The following is a 15961-nucleotide window of genomic DNA, read 5'->3' as shown; positions in this document are numbered from 1 at the left end:
GGGTTCCCTTTTCTCCACACCCTCACCAACACTTGTTTGTTGATTTACTGAGGACAGCCATTCTGACAGGCGTCAAGTGATAATCTCATTGTGGGTTTAATTTGTGTTTTCCTGATGATTAGTGGTGATACTGAGCATCTGTTCATATCTATTGCTCACCTGTATGCCCTCTTGGGAGAAATGTCTGTTGAGGTCCTCTGCTCATTTTTTAATTGGATTGTGTGTTTTTTCCTTGGTGTTAAGTTGTATGAGTTTCTCATATATTTTGGATATTAACCCCTTATCAGATGTATCATTGGCGAATATGTTCTCCCTTTCAGTGGGTTGTCTTTCATTATCGTAATGGTTTCCTTTGCTGTGCAAACACTTTTTAGTTTCATGTAGTCCTGTTTGTTCATTTTTTATTTTGTTTCCTTTGCCCACGGAGATATATCAAAGAAAATATTGCTATGGGAAATGGCTGGTGTCTTACTGCTTATGTTTTCTTCTAGTTATAGTTTTGAGTCTTACATTTAACTCTTTAATTTATTTTTAGTTTATTCTCATGTATGGTGTAAGAAGGTGGTCTAGTTTTCTTCTTTTGCAAGTATTCGGTTTTCCCAGCACCATTTATTGAATAGACTGTCCTTACCCCATGCTCTTGCCTCCTTTGTGAAATATTAATGACCATATAGGTGTGGGTTTATTTCTGGGCCTTCTGTTCTATTGCATGAATCGATGTGGCTGTTTTTATGCCAGTACCATGCTGTTTTGTTTTTTCTTTTTTTATCCTCACCCAAGGACATTTTTCCATTTTTGTTCAGATAGAGTGGGAGGGAGAGAGAGGGGGAGAGAGAGAGAGAGAGAGAGAGAGAAACATTGATGTGAAAGGGACACATCGAGTGGCTGCCTCCCACATGACCCCAACCAGGACCGGGGACAAATAGCAACCAAAGTACGTGCCCTTGGCCAGAATCAAACCCACACCTCATTGGTCTGCGGGCCGATGCTCTAACTGCTGAGCCAAACTGGCCAGGGCATTTTTTCTTTATTGACTTTAGAGAGAGAGGAAAGGAGAGGGAGAGAGAGAAATAGAAACATCGATAAGAGAGAACATCAATTGGCCATCTTCTGCATGCCCCCCACTGGGTATCGGGCCCCAAACCTGGGGATGTGCCTTGACCGGGTATCGAACCAGCAACCTCTTGGTGCATGGGTTGATGCTCAGCCACTGAGCCACACCCGCCGGGCAGTACTATGCTGTTTTGATTGCTATGGCCTTGTAGTATAGGAAGTATAGGAGGTACCGTGATCCCTCCAACTTTGTTCTTTCTCAAGATTGCTGTGATATTCCAGGTCTTTTGTGGTTTCATTTAAATTTTTTGGAAAATTTGTTCTAGTTCTGTGAAATATGCTATTGGTATTTTATAGGAATTGTGTTGAATCTATAGATTGCTTTGATTAGTATGGATATTTTGTTGTTGTCAATTCTCAACTGAGGATATTCTTCCATTGATTTTTAGATAGAATGGAAGGGAGAGAGAGAAACATCAATGTGAGAAAGACACATCATTTGGTTGCCTCCTACACCACCCTGACTGGGGCCAGGGATTGAACCTGCAACCCAGGTACCTGCCTTTGACCAATAATCAAACCCATGACTCTGGTTTGTGGGCCAGTGCTCTAACCACTGAGCAAACTGGCCAGGGCAGTATGGACATTTTAATGATGTTAACTCTTCCTATCCATGAACACAATATGTGCTTCCACTTATTTGTATCTTCTTTAACTTCTTTCTTCAGTGTCTTATAATGTTCCAAGTACCAATCTTTTACATCCTTGGTTAAATTTATTTCTAGGCATTTTATTTATTTTGATATAATTGTAAATGATAACTGTTTTTTTTAGTTTCCCTTTCTGATAGTTCATTATGGGTGTGTATAAATGCAGCTGATTTCTGAATATTCATTTTGTGTACTGCTACTTTACCAGATTCAGTTATCACTTCTAGTCGGTTTTTGGTGGAATCTTTCGGGTTCCTTTTATACAATATATGCATGTCTGCCTGTTGAGATCACATATATGTGGTCCAGCTGGTGGGATCCTGGATGCAGACGGTTGGTCCACCTGTGTCACGTGAGAGGACTTCATCTGTCGATACACAAAGACCCTTGTACCCACTTCAGCAGCTGCTGAGCTTCCCTCATCCAAAGGACCAGGATTGGTGAACCCATCCCCTCTCTGGACCTCAGTGTTTCTCCAGGTCCCAGCTACTTCATCAGGGCTGTGATGAGTAGTCTCAAAAATATATCTCTGAAGAATTGTGCAGGAATGTCTGTGGAGGAACCTGTCAGGATGAGCACTGCCGGGTGAAGGGGCCACCTGTGCAACGTTGACAGGTCATGCACACCGTCCTCCCGGAGGAGGGGCCTGTGTCTAACAAGGAAGTGGGAATAGTGACCTTTCCTTACTGAACCCGTGCTGCCCACTTTCATCATCTATTCTTTTTAAGTATCCTCTCTAGAATCACACCTGGGATTGACCTCAGTCTCCCAGTCATGATCTCAGAAGTCAAATGTACTTTTCAGTACTCATGCAATATTCATAATTCATTCAGCACATGCTTACAGAGGGCCCAGCACTCTCTTCAGAGCTGGGGAAATACCTGTATAAAAGCAAAGTACAACGCTTGCCCACTTGAAGCATGTGTACTATCAGGAGGAGGTGGCTAATATAATCAAGTCAGTTACATAGTATATTAGAAGATCACAGAAGAGAACAACAGGGTGGGAAGAGAGAATTTATATAATGTGGTTAGGATAGGCCTCATTAAGATGGTAAAGTTTGAACAGAAACGTGAAGGGGTCATGTGGAATTTGCTGTGGAGTGTTTCAGACAGAAGGAACAGTTATTCCCTGGCCCAAAGGGACACAAGGAGTGGGTGTGGCTGGGCGGGTGCGGAGGAGGGGAGTTGTCAGAGGTCACAGGAAACCACTTGTCACTACTCCGACTTCAGTTCTGGGTGTTGTAACTTCTTTGACTTGAATTCTGAGTACAGTGGAAGCTACCAGAGGGGTTCTCGCATGATCATATTCAGCATTTTAAAAGGATGTTTCTAGCAGCTGTGCTGAGAGTTAACTGTAGGTGGAGCAAGAAATAATTAAGCATAGTTAGCTCCCTAGTCCTCAGACATCCTGTTCTTTCATAATCATCTTTATCAGCATGATAGAACCTACTTAGCATTTATAATGTTGTTTTCATGGGGAAATATCAGAAAGGCAGACTTGTCTCTCCAGCTCTGTCCCTACTTCTTTGGCCCTTTTAATATATAGTTGTTTTTTTTTTTTAATCAAATAGATGTTATCTTAGAGATTGTCTACATAAGTTCTGTTTTTATTTTTTTCTGATTCATTCTGAAACTATTGAGAATAATGTTTGTTCTCAATAACGAATTCTTTGCAAGTGGCAAAGAACATCATCAGAAACTTACCATATCACCTATACTTTCATTATTTTCAGTTTTGCTGGAAAAAATATGCTTTAAGAAATGTACTCTGTATCCATTACTGTGTGAAGAAGTAGAAAATTCTGGTATTCAAGACATAAAGACCCTTAGTCCTATAAAAGTAGCAAAACTAAGTATGAAATGACTATAGAACTGTGTAAGATACAGAATGTTGACTTTTATTTCATAGATTATAAGTGCTGTAGAAATTTCAAGGAGTTGAAGTTTTCTAGGCACCAGTGGTCATAGTCTGCAAATCTTTTTGAGCACACATTTTTGTGTGCTGTAACATAGGGAGAAGATGCGACACTTTTTTGTCAGTAACAATCGCTATTGTAGGAGTGATGGTCAGTTAAGAGGCCATACTCCAGTGAAGAATGTGTATATGTGGGGTGCGGGGCGGGGAGGGGATGGAGGGGGGCATCCTTCAGGTAAAGGAAGCAGCATTATTAGGGCAAAGCAGGGAGAATTGAACGTGTGCTATTTAAATTCTGAGATCACATTTCTAAGTTGTGAGTGGATAACCACTGAATAAAGATTGGTTGAGTAGACCACCATTGAAAGAATAATAAAATGGTCTAGTACTTCTTTAGTTATAATGTTCATTTTTAATAAAAAGAGAAAAAAAGCCCTGGCCAGTTTGGCTCAGCGGTTAGAGCGTCGGCCTGCGGTCCTGAGAGACCCGGGTTCGGTTCCCGCTAAGGGCACGTATCTCGGTTGCAGTTTGTCCCTGGCCCTGGTTGGTCGTGCGGGAGGCAGCCACTCGATGTGTTCCTTTCACATCGATGTTTCTCTCTCTCTCTGTTCCTCTCTCTCCCTCCCACTCTACCTGATCAAAAAATGGAAAAATGTCCTTGGGTGAGGATAAAAAATAAAAAATAAATAAAAAAAAAAAAGTAGAGGGCTTGCAACATGCCAGGGAGAAGAGTGGGAATATGAAGATATGATTCATTTGGTGGAGTACACATGAGTGTGTTCTACCTTCTGATTTCACTAGGAAAACAAAATGTGAATCCCCTAAAAACTGGCCATACATTACTCTCGGGGGGGGGGGGGGGGGTAGCGCAAATTACTGAATTGTGGGAATCACAAGGCAGATTTAAAATCACAACTCACAGTGCCTTGCCTCTCAACTCCAACAAGAAACTCTACCTCTTGGTTATCTTTCCCTTGAACAGATAGGTTTGTTTCTATGTCATTGAATGAGTAATTGTATAATAATTTCATAAATATTTTGCTGAACAAAGCCATTATATAGTCTGTTCATAGGTCTTAGGAAATAAATTAGTATTATCTAGTCATGGCAAAGATATTGGGAAATACATCAAATAAGAAAAATTTTAGAAAAATAATATGGTTTTGATATTCACATTACAATGAATATGTGTTTATTTTTAGCTGAATGCCGTTATAAACTTATAAAATAACCTGCTGACTTGTTTTGTTAAGCCTGCAAGTCCTGGGCAACCTCTTTCTCCACTTCTCAGACGTTGTACCTCCATCCTGGAGACTATAGTGAGGACTGTACCAGGCCTTCTGCAAGCTGTCTTCCTAATAGCAAAAGTGAAATATTTGTCAGGTAAGGTATACCTTGAAAGCTTAAAAAAACTTTATATTTTGATGTCGATAAAAACAATATAAGTAAACTAAGAATTTCACATATATGAAGAATAGTCACATAAAATGCGTATTTTACATGTGCACAGATTACTTTTTTTAAAATTCTCACTCAAGCATATTTTTCCATTGATTTTTAGAGAGAGTGGAAGGGAGGAAGGGCAAGAGGGGGAGAAAGACAGATGGAAACATCGAAGTGAGAGACACATCGATTGGTTGCCTCCCGCATGACCCCGACCAGAGCCAAGGATCGAACCTGCCCTAGGCATGTGCCCTTGACAGAATCGAACCCACCACCCCTCAGTCTTGTGGGCAGATGCTCTAATCACTGAGCCAAACCAGCAGGGCCAGATAGCTAATTTCTATCCAAAATAAAATTGAATAACTTGCTTTACTCTTTAATTCTTTTAAAATTACTAAAATCTTTTTGTGGTTCAAGTGAATAGTCGGGGAAGTACAAATTTACCACTTTAAAAAATTTCCATCAGAAAGTACTAGGGCCTCTCAGTGATAATTTACAGTCTTTAATCTATAGTTGTTGACTCATTGGCATAACAAAATGTGTGATGTTTACCAGGTTTCATGCCATAATGGAATTTTGTAATTTCTGTTAATTTCTGTGACTGGTTACATACAGCCAAAAATAGATGATAGATAGATAACTGACCAACGTCTATTACAACCTTAGCTTTTTAGGAAACACACGTATGTATGATATATACACAAAAGTAGACTGTCATATGGTACCTATATATGTACCTTTGCTTGCTGAATGCTATGCTAAGTAAATTAAGTTTATAAAGTACTAATGGGCAAAAACCAAGTTAAAGGTACTTGCCATCTCTCGGCCTGCCAGGATCCGTGCAACGCAATGAAACTACAAGTACTCGCTGCTTGGAGTGAGGGGGAGCTTTGCAAGATAGCAAATGCTCCAGATCTCTGGACGCAGTCCCATTTATTTGCAGATTGATACCCCCAGGTAACAAGTGGATATAAGTAAATTATTTCCTTGAGATGACATTACTGCATACACCCTCGCTTTGTCTCTTGCTTTTTTACGGGAAGAGACCTTGAAGCCAAAAGATAACAAACCCTTATTCACATGCAAATGAAACACCCAATACACCTGGGTGGGCCAGGTTTCCCCCCCAGGCTAGGATTCCAAGAATGCATTAACGCAGGGTTGAGAGTGTTTAACCCAAGGTTAAAAAACATCTATCTTCCAGCCCCCCCAATCCCACAGGTATTCTCATAAACAGTTATATCTTGTACATAATGTAAAAATTTTAAGAGAGTACCTTCACTGAATTTTTTATGACAGTTTTAACCATTTAAAAAAAAGACCTAGATAATCTCAAAAGCTTGTTTCACCTCAGAAGTACTCCAGTTGTGGGAAATGACCTCCTTCTGATTGAGTCACATGATACTTCTTTAATTGAATTTATCGGGGTGACATTGGTTAATAAAATTACACAGGTTTCAGGTACATCATCAGTATATTGTAGTGTGTGTTTACCACCCCAAGTCAAGTCTCCTTCCGTCACCATTTCCCTTCTTCTACCTACACCCCGTCTCAGGGCATTTTGATTTTCTTCCCAATTGGAATGGGTATCACCTACTAGTTAATCATACTGGGACTTTGAGTTCAGATTACTTTATTAAATATGCATTATTTATTTCTAAATTTGATAGATAAGTCTCATTAAAGGAATACTTAATTGCCAAAGTCTTTAGGAATGAAAGTCTTACATATTAACCCATTTTAAAAAACAGCAGCCCGAAATAATTTGAAATGGTACTGATGTTACTGAAATTGTCAAAATTCAGGTTTGTGTGTCTGATGTGCAGATAAGCCAAACACTGAGACAGTGTGCTTGGAGATAAAGGTTTATTGATTTGGCTGGAAGCCCTGACTGGAGCCTTATTTTGTCTGTCGAGGTGTCAGATCATGTTCAGGAGAAAAACCGAGCAGAAAATAATTTAGTATCTCTCCCTCCCCCATTTTCCTAGCAGAGTTGAATGAGGAGCTGGCCTAGCTATGCTTACATAAGGCCGATTTATGAGACAGCCAGTGCAGTGCTATCACTAGAAACCGCTAGCACCCATCTCTGCTGTCCAGAGGAAGAGGCTCCTTGTACCCCATCCACCAGCCAGGGTAGATCCCACTCTTGCGGTCACTTTAATCTTGATCGTTTGCTTCTATTTTAAGACTCCCAGATGTACAGTAAGTAGGTGTGTTTCCACAAGCTTTGATATTTCAGTTGGTATTCAAAGATATTTAGAATCTAAAACTCATATTTCTAAATCTCTAGAATATATCCTTATGCCTTTTTGGTAATTTTATGGACAGTAATAAAATTTCTAGCCAAGAATGATAACTAGACTAAATCCTCTTTGTTAATGTGGCACTATTAACATTCTACCTATTTAAATTTCTATGTTTTCTAGAGTTTATTTTAATGAAATTATAAATAAAAAAATTTTTTATAAGGAAAATGGATAAAGGTACATGTATAGATCTCTCAGTAAAAGTGATGACTGATTACGATCTTTTCACACACTTTCTCTGGTTTGCTCCTTATGACCAAGGTATGGTCTTCCAGGTGTACTCTGATTTACAAGTATGTTCTTTTATGGGGACTACAAAGAATAGAGTAAACCATGGCCTTATGAACAGAGGACTTTAAATTCAAACACTGGAGCTATCCATATACTACTTTTCTCCCTCTTATCTCTAAGATCTCCAGCTCATAATCATTTGAATTATGGTGCTTTGTTCCCTTCATTAGGTGATATTGAAGCAGCTTATAATAACCTGCAGCATTGCCTGGAACACAGTTCTTCTTATGCAGATGCTTATCTCCTGATGGCTCAGGTTTATTTGTCACAGGAAAAATTTAAATTGTGTTCTCAGTCTCTTGAACTTTGTCTGAGCTATAACTTTAAGGTAAGTATTCCAGAAGACATATCACCCTCCTTGAACCTGTAGCAAATGTTTACATATCAACTTGAAAAAAAAAATTTAGCCTTTAATATTTTGCTAATAAATGCATTTTTCATGGAAAAGATTTTGGATTCACAAGCAGTAGTGATATCAGACGCAGTGGGGGGTCCTCTTCCTCACTGGATGCTGCTGGGGGTGGACTTCTTCTTATTTCCTGAGACACACATGGGAGAATGAGTAATTTTCATTTGTGTGGAATTACATCTGCATTTTCAAAGTCAAAATTCCCTCAGTCCAGTCATAGTAGAAGTGTAACTGGGGTTTCAGTAAAGTTAGAAGCAAAGCCAGTGTCCAGCATTTCCTTTCCATGTTTTAGCCGGGTCCAGTTCAGCATCAGGCTAGTTACAGTCCATTAGTCCATTGGGTGTGGAGTCCTTGTGGCCAGGGGCCACACAGAGAATGCCAGAAAGCCAAGCGTGATCCATGCACCAAGCGTGCCAAGAGGAACCAACAGCATAAGAGAACGAGCTTTTTTGTTCAGGGAATTAAGTATCCCAAATGTCCAGGTGCTTGCAGTGGCCACACCCATTCTGGACAATGTTCTCTGTTCCAGGTGTGATTGACAGGCAAGTACCTTCCCTATGTTACCCCAACTTTACTGGCCATGTATCTGTCTTCCCTTTGTTGAAACCCTGGGAAATGTAAAGTTGTAACTTCCTGATGAAGCTGCCTAAATAACAAGCCTATAATGCCTGACCTTCCCTTAGCTCCTTTCCCATTATTCATTACTAGCTAATTACAATGCTATCTGTAGGAGAACAAATGAAAGCAACTGTGTGTAGTTAAAGAACTATCTGGACTTGGCAACAAAGACATGGGGTCAGTGTCTGAACCTCTCTCTCTGAACCTCAGTTTTCTTTTCTACACAACTCATAATGCCCTATGGTTATAGTAATCATTAAATGCAATAATGAAAATATATGAAAATAATTGTAAATTATAAAGAATGCCAACTATTTTTATGTATTGGGGTTTGATTTATTGCCTGTTTCCTTCTTGGACCTTGGTTGGTTCTTTTTATTAATTTTAAATATGTTTTTTGTTGATTTTTTTTAGAGAGAAAAGAAAGGAGAGAGAGATAGAAACATTGATGTGAGAGAGAAACATCAATCGGCTGCCTCCTGCACAACCCACATTGGGCATCGAGCCTGCAACAGGGGCATGTGCCCTGACCAGGGATTGAACTGGGACTTCTCAGTCCATGGGACCATGCTCTATCCACTGAGCCACACCAGCTGGACCGGTTGTTCTTTCTAAATCCTCACCCAAGGATATGTTTTTATTGATTTTTAGAGAGAGGAAGGGGGTGGGGGGAGAGAGAGAAAGAGAAAGAAAAAAAAATCAATCAGTTGCCTCCCATACTCACCCTGATTGAATATCAATCCAGAAACCTAGGTATGTGCCTAGACTGGGAATCGAACCTGCAATCTTGTAGTGTATGGGACAATGCTCCAACCAACTTAGCCACCTGGCCAGGGCCTTGAACCTTGGCATTTAATAACTCTTCTCTAGATTTGTCATCAAAGAATGCTTAGTCATTTTGAAAGTGTGTGGTTTGAGGATATAAACACACTAGATTTCTATTCAAGAGATTCTGTGATACATCCCATATCCCTCAGCATTAGGGAAAATCCTGGGTTTGGGTGCTTCCTGAACTATTGGGAATTGTGGAAGACCTCCTCAGATTTTCACTTTAGTTCACAGCGTCTTGAGTCCTGTTATATGAGAACCCATCAACGGACTAGAGAATTCAAGTTCCAAGCAAGGTTTGCAGATGCTAACACCTGCTCATAGGGTAGCAGTTCTCAAGACTGGTGGCGCGTCCAAACTGCAGTGTAGGCACTCCACCCCAGTCGTGAGAATCTCCAAGAGAATAGATAAGCAGGAGTATTTCCACAAAGCTCATAGCTAACTGAGACTTAGAACCACAGCCTTAAGGAGGATTGTAGCTGTCCCAGGCATCAGATGGCTGCTACTTCACTTCATTCTGGATTACCTTCTTCTCTTGTCTTCTTCCTCACTCATTTTTATCATTCTGTTTTTCTCTATACGCTGTTGCTAGCCACAGTAAAGACAGAAGCTTTGTTTCATGTTTCTGAGTAATACCAAAGGGCAAAACCAATGTTTGATTAACGTATCCTAAAATTTTAACCTTAAAATTAAAAAATAAAGGAAAGAGGGAAAATGTTGTTTCCAGAAATCAAATAACTTTATATCAGTATCAGAAATCCCAGATTAAAAAAAACTCCTTTCCTGAAAACTCAGCTAATTTCTTAGAACGTATTTGCTAGCCTTGCATGCTCTGCCTGCCTCTCTCTGCTGTCGTGGTTGAAGCACTTGATTGACAGGTTTGTCATCCAGGGGCATGCTGGGTAGTGGCAGGTTTCCTGAATTTGATTTAATACAGTAACAGATCAGAAAGTTAAAAGTACAGAAATAGCCCTGGCCAGTTTGGCTCAGCGGTTAGAGCGTCGGCCTGCGGTCCGGAGAGACCCGGGTTCGGTTCCCGCTAAGGGCACGTACTTCGGTTGCAGTTTGTCCCTGGCCCTGGTTGGTCGTGCGGGTGGCAGCCACTCGATGTGTCCCTTCACGTCGATGTTTCTCTCTCTCTCTCCCTTCCTCTCTCTCCCTCCCACTCTATCTGTACAAAAAAAATGGAAAAATATCCTCGGGTGAGGATAAAAAAAAAAAAAAAAGTACAGAAATAGACTTTACATATACAATCACAAACTGTCTTCAAAGATCCTATTATTTTAATGCATCATGAGCTGTAAATAGTGTGTCAATGTTATAAATACTCCAAAGAAGTATTTCTGAATATTATTTTTCAGGTGAGAGAATATCCTTTATATCATTTGATAAAAGCTCAGTCACAAAAGCAAATGGGAGAAATAGCAGAGGCCATTAAAACTCTGCACATGGCAATGAGTTTGCCAGGAATGAGGAAAATTGGAGGCTCCTCAAAATCAAAATACAGAAACACTGAAGTTGATGCAAGCCATCGTTTATCGATCTTTCTTGAGTTGGTAGAGGTTCACCGCTTAAATGGAGAAGAGGTGGGTCAAGTTTTAATTCAATGGCTCAGATCTGAACGTTTTATTCAAATATATATATATTATATATTAATAAGATATACAAGTAGGAAATGAAAAAGCTAAAATTTTTCATTTGACCAAATGGTAAAATTTAGAGAATTTATTTCTTAATTTCTTTTTACCAAATCATGTACTTTTTACAAGCCCCTGAAAATAAACATAGTTTGCACTTGGAAGACATTAAATATCTGTGTACTTAGGTTGGCTACCATGAACTGTTATAACATAACATAATATAACATAATATAACAAAATGTAAATAACAATATAATGTGATATGATATATTATTAAATGTATATAAAAGCATAATAATGTATGATTACCTTTGCTACCATGAAAGGTAATAATATAAAATAGTTATAATTCTGTGAATTTCTAAAAGGATTTACACACACAAACACGTGTACACACAAGTACTACTGAAATAAAATGAAAGTACCAACCTAAAATTCTAATAGTTGAGGAAACAAAAGAACCACTGGATAAATACCAGCTTTAATAAACTCATAGGACAGTCATAAAATCAAATACTTAAAAAAAAAAGATAACACAGGTGGGTGGATGGATGGATGGATGGATAGCAGGTAATTCTGAGAGAATTGAAGAAAATGAAGAATTTCATGTCATTTATGGATTGTAGCAGTTGCTAATCATTTATTTTCATATTTCAGTGAAAGTTAAGGCTGTGTTTAAATACTTGCCAAATCTCATTTTCTATTTCACTAGTAAATAAACATAAAATATATTTAAAAAAGAAGAAACAGTTCTACCATAAATAGTTGATTCTAAGATGTGCTATTTTTTTTATATTTTAACATTTCTGAAATGTGAATGTTTTATAATCTCTAAAGTTGAGAGATGTATCTTAATGACATTTTAGATTCATTGAGATACAAATTTGGAAATGAGGTTATATATTCACCTGAGGTATAACAAAAATGATGTATAGGGAATAAAGTAGTCTGCTACATAATGAAGAGCTGTTGGGTGCAGTGGTTACTGGACTAGACCCCATCAACGAGACAGTAATGAATGTGGCTAAGAATTTAGGCTTTGGAGTCAGGCTGCCTGAGCGTAAATTCTGGTTCTATCATTTGTTAATGTCTTAACTCTCTAAATCTCAATTTCCCTACGGCAAATTAGAGTTAATAATAGTAACTACCTTACCGTTTTTGTATGTGAATCAGATAGGTTAATACAGTGCTGAGTACAAAGTAAGTGCTTATTAAATTAAGTTGTGACTTTTGTGTGTAGCAACTGCTGTTGCTTCAGTTATGAAAACACTTTGCAGCTAACAAATGTTTATAATGTCATCTGAATCTGGTTTCTGGGTTTAGTCTTAAATTGTGCTTTTCAAAAATTCATTAGTATTTCATGAATATTATAACTGTGCTAGCATTTATTGTTCATTCTATTTTAGTAGAAAATTCTAATTTCTATTGTAATTTGTTGAGTATTTTGAATGTAATTTTAATTTCATCCTTACAGCATGAGGCAGCAAAACTGTTACAAGATGCCATCCATGAATTCTCTGGGACGTCTGAAGAACTGCGTGTCACCATCGCGAACGCAGACCTCGCTCTGGCCCGCGGGGACGTCGAGCGCGCTTTGACCACGCTTCGGAACGTCACATCCGAGCAGCCCTATTTCACCGAGGCCAAAGCAAAAATGGCAGAGATATACCTGAAGCACAGAAAAGAGAAAATGTTGTATATCACTTGTTATAGGTAAAAATGGGTATTTCAGCCCATTCTGATACATTTACCTCAAAATTAATTCCAAAATTTCTTTTACTTTTCTTTTAACTGCTTCATGGATAGTTGATAGATCTTTGCCTTCGTGTTCTCTCTACTGCCTCCTATCACCAACCGTAGTCACTCCAGCCAAGGTACTCACTTGCAAAAACATAAACCATAGTAATAATGATTACTGCACCCTGTGGCTTACTCTACTTTCTCAGCTCTCCTCCCTCATTGGTTATTAGTTTTAAACACTGAATCATCCTGTTTGGGAACAGAAAGAACAGCAGTTGCATGTATTTTAATAACTTAAGAAAAGTATGTAATGTAACATGTTCATGTTTAATTCTTAATGTACTAGTTATAGAAACAAAATTATGGTGTAGTATACACCACACTAAGGTATGCGTTACAGATTTCCTTGGTGAAAGGACAGGGGCTTTAAAGTTATATCATACTCTGATGCCCTTAAGAGTTATTGAGGTATACAACGTACACACACACGGACATACACATGCATACACATGGATATACACACACAGACAACACAGAGGTTGCTCTTGCTCTTCTCCCTGAACAAAAAGATAAACACAGAAGCACACTCCACATAAGAGAAAATTAATGTTTTTATCTCTGGAGAACATTATAAAATACTGATGAATTAAGTCATTAAACCAAGTCAGATCGGTACATCTCATATGTAAATATCAGAGCTCAGAAATCTCAGATGCTGAGTAATTCAAAGAAACTAGGCAGCACCCCCTGTATAGATGGATGAACTGGAGTTCCTACATCCTATCTCCTAGGATGTTTCCTAAAGATGAGCACTAACTCATCTCTAATGAGGAAAGTGTTTTCAAATAGGGTTGACTTATTGAATGCAGTATAATGCAGCAGTTAAAAGCATAGGTGTTTGTTTCAGGCAGATCTGACACATCAGCTGCAGACAAACTCAGGGCCATCTCTAAAATCAGAATAACAATTATTTTTCTCATAGAGATTTTGACCAATTAAATGAAGTAGTGTATGTTAAAGACTTAGCATCACTTTATTATTTAGGAACGTTGGTATTTTGACCTTTAGTAGTTAAAGTTTGCAGGTAAAAACATAAACTGTAAATAATGAAGTAGAAGATTGTATATTTTTAAGGTAACTCATTTCAGCACATCATTAATGCCATGAATGTCAGAGCTCAAGGTGGATAGGAGAATAAGTGGTTCCCTCCGCATCATTTTTTGGTACCTTATTTCCATGTTACTTCAAAATTAAACATAACAAAATATATTTCTGGATAGAATTTATCCACCTATACTCTGTTTACTGTATTTCAGAAAATGCAAAGATTTACTGAAAGAAATTATTGATCTAGCATAAACAGTCTGTGTGTGGGTATGGGTGTTTTGTTTTTTCTCCCACAATATTATGCTGTTGGATATGTAGAGGGACTCTGAAGGCTATTGGTTAATTGAAATAAATGAGCTTACCTTTTGTTGGTTTAGAAGAAAATATTTGTATTCATATACTAAATAGAGTTGGTCTGATTTCTAGAGAAATTGCTGAAAGAATTCCCAGCCCTCGTTCTTTTCTTCTCCTTGGAGATGCGTACATGAATATTCAAGAGGTAAAGTCTCTGAGGCTACTAACTTACATTTTTAAAAAATACTTTGTGATGAGTATAACATTCTATTACAAGGAATTTGGTTTTCTAAATCATGTTTACTTAATATTCAAAGATTCAGTCATTGCAATGAAAGGAGACAACCATTACAATAAAAGTTTTTCTTTTCAATTGAGATCCAGTAATTCAACACTATCATTATTTAAAATAGAGCTGATATCAGAAGTAAGTTAAGAGTCTCCTTTAAACAGGATGAAGAGAACTATTGGCTACGACAGTGTGTTCTTCAAAGGGAAGCAGTCCTCTGACTTTTTATCTGGCTTTTACGATGACTGCCAGAAATGAAGAGTCAAGAAGCCATCTTTTCGTTCTCACATTATTATTTATGAAGACAAGGGAACAATTAACCTGGGCTGGATTATACTGATTAGTTTTACCTATGCTAGTGACTATCACCTCTCTGGTATTATTAAGGTTTCTGGACTTAAATATACACTTTGTCAGTCTTATTAAGTATTCAAAAAATTATATAAATGTTGCCATTAGTAGGATCCAGCCAAGCTGTTTATTTATTGCCTATTTTTTGCGTCTGTCAACATTAGCCTGAAGAAGCCATAGTAGCGTATGAACAAGCATTACATCAAAACCCAAAAGATGGAACACTGGCAAGCAAAATTGGGAAAGCACTTGTGAAAACTCATAACTATTCGAAGGTAAGTACTTTACAGTTTAAAATATATCTATTGGGTCAAATTTTTCAAACTCTACTCTATGGAAGGTCTTCAGCAAGCATTGTTTGTATCTTGATGGTTGTAAAACTCCAAATTTGTGTTCACGCAAATTTGTTTGGAATTTGTGCCGAAGCCTTTCTTATGTCTCACATTCCTGTTCACTGCATCTTGCAGACTGTTTGGATTCAGGTTTACTTCGGGTCTCATCTTGCACCTAAATTCTTATCACTGAATCAATTATGATAAACTGGCTATTGTTAACATCTCGTTCATTATATGACCAAGCATAATAGATGTCCTTTCTGTTGAATGAATTTTGGTAAGCCATGTGCTTTGAGGGTTGGGGTTTTTTGTTTTTTTTTTTTTGTTTTTGACTAGTAGATTAATGGATTTTTTTTTTTTTAGTTGTTATATTTTTGCTCAATTTGTGGTGACTACAGAACATATATATCACAGCCAGCAAAGTATTTGCATTTGATCAAGTTCACTGGCTTCTGAATGAAATCATTTAAAAATTTTACCAGACACTTTCGTAAGCTACTCATTCAAGAAATGCTAGTTGGCCCGGCCGGTGTGGCTCAGTGGATGAGCATCGACCCATGCACCAAGAGGTCACCAATTTGGTTCCCCATCGGGACACATGCCCAGGTTGTGGGCCTGATCCCCAGTGCA

General features: G+C 38.2%; 1 protein-coding gene across 1 annotated transcript in view; it reads left to right on the top strand.

Moving 5' to 3' along the window:
- TTC21B (tetratricopeptide repeat domain 21B) overlaps window positions 1-15961 on the top strand; it is a 75071-nt gene that overhangs the window by 26092 nt on the left and 33018 nt on the right. The window contains exons 12-17 of the mRNA XM_036254768.1: window positions 4934-5063; window positions 7891-8048; window positions 10937-11161; window positions 12690-12928; window positions 14489-14561; window positions 15161-15271. Coding sequence (XP_036110661.1) covers window positions 4934-5063; window positions 7891-8048; window positions 10937-11161; window positions 12690-12928; window positions 14489-14561; window positions 15161-15271 — 936 coding nt within the window. The remainder of the gene's footprint in view (window positions 1-4933; window positions 5064-7890; window positions 8049-10936; window positions 11162-12689; window positions 12929-14488; window positions 14562-15160; window positions 15272-15961) is intronic.

Source organism: Molossus molossus, unplaced genomic scaffold (assembly GCF_014108415.1).
Source record: "Molossus molossus isolate mMolMol1 unplaced genomic scaffold, mMolMol1.p scaffold_m16_p_11, whole genome shotgun sequence".
Lineage (NCBI taxonomy): Eukaryota > Metazoa > Chordata > Mammalia > Chiroptera > Molossidae > Molossus > Molossus molossus.
The sequence above is the reverse complement of the archived record's forward strand: the minus strand, read 5'-3'. Positions and strand labels throughout refer to the sequence as shown.